Below are 6,451 nucleotides of genomic sequence, written 5' to 3'. Positions count from 1 at the left end.
TTATTATACTATAAAGTGGGTACAAGTCTATCTTTGTGCATTCTTAAGGTCACTAGCAATATCATCTACCACTTGTTGGTGATAATGATAGTTAAATCTCATCACGAGCAAGATGAGGTGAAGGTGAAGTTTGTCGTTTCCATATGCAAGCAGTGTAGGCTTGCTTGCATTTGGCATAGAGAGTAGTGATATGGCACACAATGACACTAGAGCTTTGACTCTCATTACTTAATTGCATAGGCTATCACCATGTTGTGTAGCTTAAAGGGTGTTGTGATCAACTATGCATTCATACTAGTACATAATCTCAAATTCATTTCACATTTAGGCATTATATAACTCGATAGTACCTTTTCTACATGCAATTCCATGGCAATGGATTAGAGAAGTTACCAGCTTGATTTTCATTCAAACATGGAACTCAATATGTTATGAGGATATTGAAGATTGCAATGATTTTTTGAAACTAAGTTTATTGATTTGCATGTCCATGATCTTATAAGTAAGAACTCTATTGGGATGACTACTTTTTGAATGATTATGTTCTTAATCGAATTCTTTTGATTGCAAAGGTATAGAGTCAAAGCTACACACATGGGAAAGAGGATCTTATCTTAAATGGTATTCTTTTCACAACTTAGGGAGATTTGTACTTAGTGTGCTCTTGTCTCATTCTCTCAACACTTCCACTCTTGCTAAAGTTTTTATGGAGCTAAGTACTCTCAAGTTATGCTTGTTAGGTCAATTTGATCAACATAACATGGTGGAATCATCAAAGTTTGTAACAATATTTTCTATGTTATCAAGTGCATTCTTTGAAAGATAGGGCAATTCTTGTTTCAATCTTAGTTTTTATGAAGAATATTCTAGCAATTATGTTATCAAATTCTATATTTCACAAAACTTTATCATAGAAGTATATTTATCCGTTAAATATTACATTGTATTTTATTTTGGAATTTAAATATACAAATCAATGTTCCACACATACAAACAATGGAACCTCATTCATGATTATGAAGACTACTTTCAATTTGCACAATAGAAGAAAGTGCCCTTGCATTGTCCTCAAGGGATTTTACAATTGTGTGAATAAGATGAGTAGAAGGGACACTTTGCTCCATAAAAATACCATCATGAAGTTCCAGTTGTGTGCAATCGGTCTAGAGTAGTACCAACCTATCTAAGTGCTATGTTTGAATAAAAATCATTATGATTTGGGGACTCTGAAAGAAATGGAAGGTTGGAATGGCATGGTTCAAGGAGACCTACAAGTCCTTTCTCAATGCAATTTCAATCCACAATGTTTTAATATGCAATTGTAGCTCCACTTCATGGTTGAATATTCATTCATAAAGAAATTTTCTTTTTCTAGGGTAGAATGTTGCTACATGAAGTTTGGGTGAATGAGATTTTATTGTTAGCTCTATCATATAAAATATGGTAATTTTGTTGGTGGAGGTTTCCTAGAATGGAAACACCACGAGAAGGATTGAGGGCAAGACAAGAAATGCCACCAAGGTTGATAAAGAGGTTACTAGGGGGGATGTTAAAATTAGCATTCTCAAAGTGAAAAGTGAGAGTGGGGATGATTCGCAAAGGAAGTGCAAAATAGCAAAGATCAAGGCCAAAGACAGGTTGAGGGATATGTGGAAAAACTCCCAATCGTGCTTGCACAACCTCAAGAATTGTTTCATAGGACTGCGTGTCTAAATAAGTGAGGGTTGTGCCTGAATCTATTATCATACCCCCAGTCCCATCAGACTTTATTGCAAATGCACTTGGGGGTATTGGTAGCATCCTCCCATCTATGCTTATACCCCTTAAATTTATATAGTAGAATGTTGGTAGTAGACTATTGGTCAACATGGGCATCACCTACAAACATTAAACAAAGCACATGTCAGTTGCTTCTCCTTTCACAATTCAAACCTATTATTACATAAGTACAAAGACATTTTGGAGTTTGTTAAGATTATTATGACTTTGAAGGAAAATGTTATTCGTGACGATGTTATGCAACTCTATGTGGTTATTAAAGATACCTAAGGCATGCTAGTAGCGCGGTATAAAAACCTATAGAATGCTACAAAGAACATATAGGAACTAAGAAATTTTGTAGACAACAATAAGCCACTAACATCATGATTTACCATGACAAACCACATATCATTTAAAGGTCATGTTTTGCTCAAAAAGACCAAGAGGTTTTAGTGGCACTTGAGTGACTATAGCAAAGCTACCATAGTAATCTCCTTCTCTCTAATCCCCTATCATGAACCAAGGATAGGCAATTCCTTATAAAGAGGTGTCATGATATCAACTTGTGACTCCCACTTACTCGATTAGAAAAATCTTTTGAACCTAATAGTTTTGTGAAGCTTAAATATGTAAGGATCCTGCTCTAGGTTACCTAACCTTTTCTTCCAATGAATGTTTATACAAACTCATCGTAATGCACTTATTTAAGCTTTCTGAAACAAAACATGTTTAAGCTTATTTAAATATGTTTCGTAATGCTTAAATATTCGTAATGCTTCTGAAACAAAACACCAAACACATCTCTAATTTACAAATATGTTTATACAAACTCATCGTAATGCACTTATCCTCAATGGAAGGTTGACCTTATGAGCTTTCTACCACCAAAGAATGATGGCGCATTAATGTTGATATGTTTTTAATAAGTATCCATAGAACATAGATCCTATCAATACCAATTTCAAGAAGTGCTGGTGGGGATGTTTGGTTTGAACATGGCATGTGGAGAAACCAAAGAAATACACACTATAAGATTTGTACACTACAATCAAATTATGGTTGTACTCGTCGTTAGAATGTCCATTTATGACAATAATGTTCATTCAAATAATGCAAAATTTGAAAACTATCAAATTGGTGATTTACCTGAACATGGTTGCTCTTCTCTAAGCTCGCAATGTCCCCCAAAAAGAGAGGGCTTCTTTCAGAAGACATGAAGGATCCAAGGCAATAAGAGAACTTCTCTAAAGATATTTGTGAAGAGAGGGACAAGGGGCCTTGGCCTAGACCCAACAACCCATCAGATCCAACAAAGCTATTGCCAACATTGTCATAACCACATCCAAAAGCAAAGCCCTCCATTTGACGAGCCTCTCCTACTTCATCCATGAGGGTCAAGGTGTCATAGACCAACCCTCCACGTGTATAAGAGGAATCGCCATACATGTACTGGTATTGGCATTGTCCATCCATGCATAAGCTTTGGCTAAGAGCTTGGCACATCTTATCAGAGCAAGTCACAGGCCTATAAGAGGAGGAGAGGGATGGATCAAAAATGGGGTTGGGTTGGGCATAGCACTGCTGGCAAGGCCTACATTGTTGCCAAACGAGATCACTACCTGTGTCAATGATGCTAGTCACGTTTCGAGGTGGAGTGCCAAGCAAGAAAGTGGTTAGGAAAGCACCATCACCAGCCACTATAGAAGCTGCAAATCCTGTTCTCCCACTTAGCGTGGGGCTAGCATTGTGCTGATTGACATCTTTTTTACCCCTTATAAGTCCCCTAGAACCATTAGCCTTTAAATTAGGAGGACAACTCTTAGCACTAGAAATTTCAGCTATGGTCTGTCCCTTTGAAATCTTTGCTCTTTGATTTGAGGTTATGGTGGAACCAGAAGAAGGATGTCTTGCTCTTGCCTTAGGACTGGGTGTTGCAGCTTTGGTCTCTCCTTTGGATGTGTCTTCTCTTTCATTTGCTCGTTTGATTGCACTTGAAGAAGCATTAGGAATTGCAGCTATTCCTGTGTTACCTTTAGAGGTATGTCCTCTCTTATCATGTGCTCTTGTGATCAGACTAGAAGTTGCATTAAGGGTTGCAGCCACAGTGTCTGATCCTCTTGGAGCATGTCCTGTTAATCTTTGATCTTGGGCTCCTCTTGAACGGAAGGTATCTTCTCTTTGAAGCTCATCATCCCCTCTGATCTCTGCCTGACTCGCCCTTGCGATTTCCTGCACCAAGTGCTGCTCAAGGCGCTGCAAACGGCTTCTGCTCCGCTGGAGGGCCATGGCAAAGCCCTCCTCAGCAGACGAGGCGCTGGAGAAGTCTCTGTGGACAAGGCCCAGCACGAGAGCGGAGCTCCTTCTTCTCGGAGCGATACCGGAAGGCCTGCTGGCCAGGCAGCTGCAGCCAAGGGACAGGAAAACCCATGCTGCTGCAGTAAGGAAAGCTGCTGTGATCTGCTTCATAAAGAGACAGAGAGAGAGAGAGAGAGACGTCTGAGCTCTCCTTTAGAGAGGAGAAGCTTCGGATCTAATTCTATGGACGCGAATTGCCCTTTGTTTTAGATAGGGAGTCCATTTCTTGTGGCAGTATCGGCTGTGCAGCGCAGGTACTTTGAATTAAATACGAGAGACAGAGAGACAGAGAGAGAGAATGCGTGAACCCTTCCACAAGGGAAAGTAAGTAGATCATACCCTTCACGTTGTCTCTTTAATTGATGTTGTCTTCTTTAATGAGACAAGTGCCAATGCTTCTAAGTTCTTCATGCCCTACATGAAGATTTGCCCCCTCCTTGTGGGGATACATGCCATCAATACCATCCTACTATTGTGATACATATAAGGGCCATACGGTGCCATCAATACCATCCTACTATTGTGATACATATATGGGCCATACCGTGCTAGTAGGGTTAGTGCCAAGTGGGGGGTGAATTGCAATTAACCCCACTCCCATGGGGTCGCATAGAGAGGGATTAGGGGCATTGGGCTCTCGTGAAACCCCACAAACGGTGTGACCTGGCCCTAACAGGCACTTGTCCCTGAGATGTGAGATCCTCACTCCCTCCTCGCACTTAGCATTTATGTATACAATGTTAATGGAAAAATGAATTTTCAGTGTTTATATTAAAACCTTCAATCTTGGCAATTTGTAGGTTTTTTATTAGATGTTGTAGGTTTTTAGGCCGTATTATACCTAGAATGACCCTAAATTTTAAAAGCGAAATTTTATTTTTCTGAGTTTTAGCAAAATTTAATAATGTATTTCGCATTAAACATTGGCTTTTCATGAACATTCCATATATAAGGGCCAAGTACTCCCCCCTCACTCGAACTTTTTCCTTTGTCTTTGTGTTATCCCACCTTTGAATTGACCCAAAACTTATTAGACCCAAAACTTTTACAATTATTAGTGGTTGGTGGGGTTGCATAGTGAAGTAAAGTGCCTCCCCAGTAATTGAACAAATGGGATTGTTAAGTGGTCCAAAAAGAGTGATGTGTCTCTCTCAAATTCCCCTTGAGCTCCATTTAGGTTGTAACATCACTTGCACATATGTATTAAGTTTTAAAGCTCCAATGTGTAATAAGACAAAAACCTACACAAATAGGTTTGATCATAAGGCATCTCATATATAATGTTCACAAGGTATAAACAATATACAACGTGTGTTTCTTTCAACTTCTAGGGCAAAAGAATCTATCATCATGTTTGCATATAGCCAGTCATGTAGCCATTTTTCTTATTCTAGAAACTACGATGGCCAATGTGAGCACCAAATCTAAGTTAAATTATGAATTAGTGGCTTAAAGAGAACCATCAAAGCTTCATATCTAATATACCCCTATATCCTAATCATTTTCTTCTTACAACTACATGAAGTTCTTGGATTGGACTTGTAGATTCAACCAAGAACATTAGGGCTCAATCCGTATGTCAAAAATATAGAGATCCTAATATTGTGTGATGGTGCTTATTAAAAGAAGTGTCATCTTGTAGAACTAAGGGTCTAATGTTGTAATTTCCATCCCTAGACAAGTTTCCATGCATGCATGTACTTAGTGCACTATATGTATGGCCCTACTCAACTAAAAGTGGATAGAATTCCTTGGGCACTTCACACACAAAAAATGCTAGACTACTTCACAACAACTTTAGACTATGTGAACCTAACCTAAAGCAATATCAAAAGGGAAGTTAAGTTCTTCCCTACTTCCTCCCACTCTCACGTATCAAAGGTTGGGATGTTAAGATTCCTCCTCATGTTTCTCTCTCTCTCTCTCTCTCTCTCTCTCTCTCTCTCTCTCTCTCTCTCTCTCTCTCTCTCTCTCTCTCTCTCTCTCTCTCTCTCTCTCTCTCTCTCTCTCTCTCTCTCTCTCTCTCTCTCTCTCTCTCTCTCTCTCTCTTTGTGTGTGTGTGTGTGTGTGCGTGTGCGCGTGTGCGTGTGCGCGTGTGCGTGTGCGTGTGCGTGTGCGTGTGCGTGTGCGTGTGCGTGTGCGTGTGCGTGTGCGTGTGCGTGTGCGTGTGCGTGTGCGTGTGCGTGTGCGTGTGTGTGTGTGTGTGTGTGTGTGTGTGTGTGTGTGTGTGTGTGTGTGTGTGTGTGTGTGTGTGTTACAGTTGGTATATTCATGTTTTTTTAGGCTATGTCCATTTTTTCTCATCCTAGCAAAATATGAGCATTGTTTTTTGGAG

At 39.6% G+C, this 6,451-nt stretch overlaps 1 protein-coding gene across 1 annotated transcript; it reads right to left on the bottom strand.

Annotated features, from left to right (window-relative positions):
• Positions 1–1,349: 1,349 nt before the first annotated feature.
• LOC148014199 (aspartic proteinase nepenthesin-1-like) lies at positions 1,350–4,473 on the bottom strand. The gene is made up of 2 exons (XM_087666955.1): positions 2,908–4,473; positions 1,350–1,878 (listed from the first exon to the last, which is right to left on the bottom strand). Exons 1-2 carry the CDS (start codon positions 4,225–4,227, stop codon positions 1,372–1,374), a joined length of 1,827 nt encoding a protein of 608 aa, XP_087523081.1. The 5' UTR covers positions 4,228–4,473; the 3' UTR covers positions 1,350–1,371.
• Between the last annotated feature and the right edge of the window lie 1,978 nt (positions 4,474–6,451).

Source organism: Lygodium microphyllum, chromosome 25 (assembly GCF_053477565.2).
Source record: "Lygodium microphyllum isolate KBCC chromosome 25, Lygodium_microphyllum_v1.1.10, whole genome shotgun sequence".
Taxonomy (NCBI): Eukaryota; Viridiplantae; Streptophyta; class Polypodiopsida; order Schizaeales; family Lygodiaceae; genus Lygodium; species Lygodium microphyllum.
This window is presented reverse-complemented; position numbering and strand designations above follow the sequence as displayed.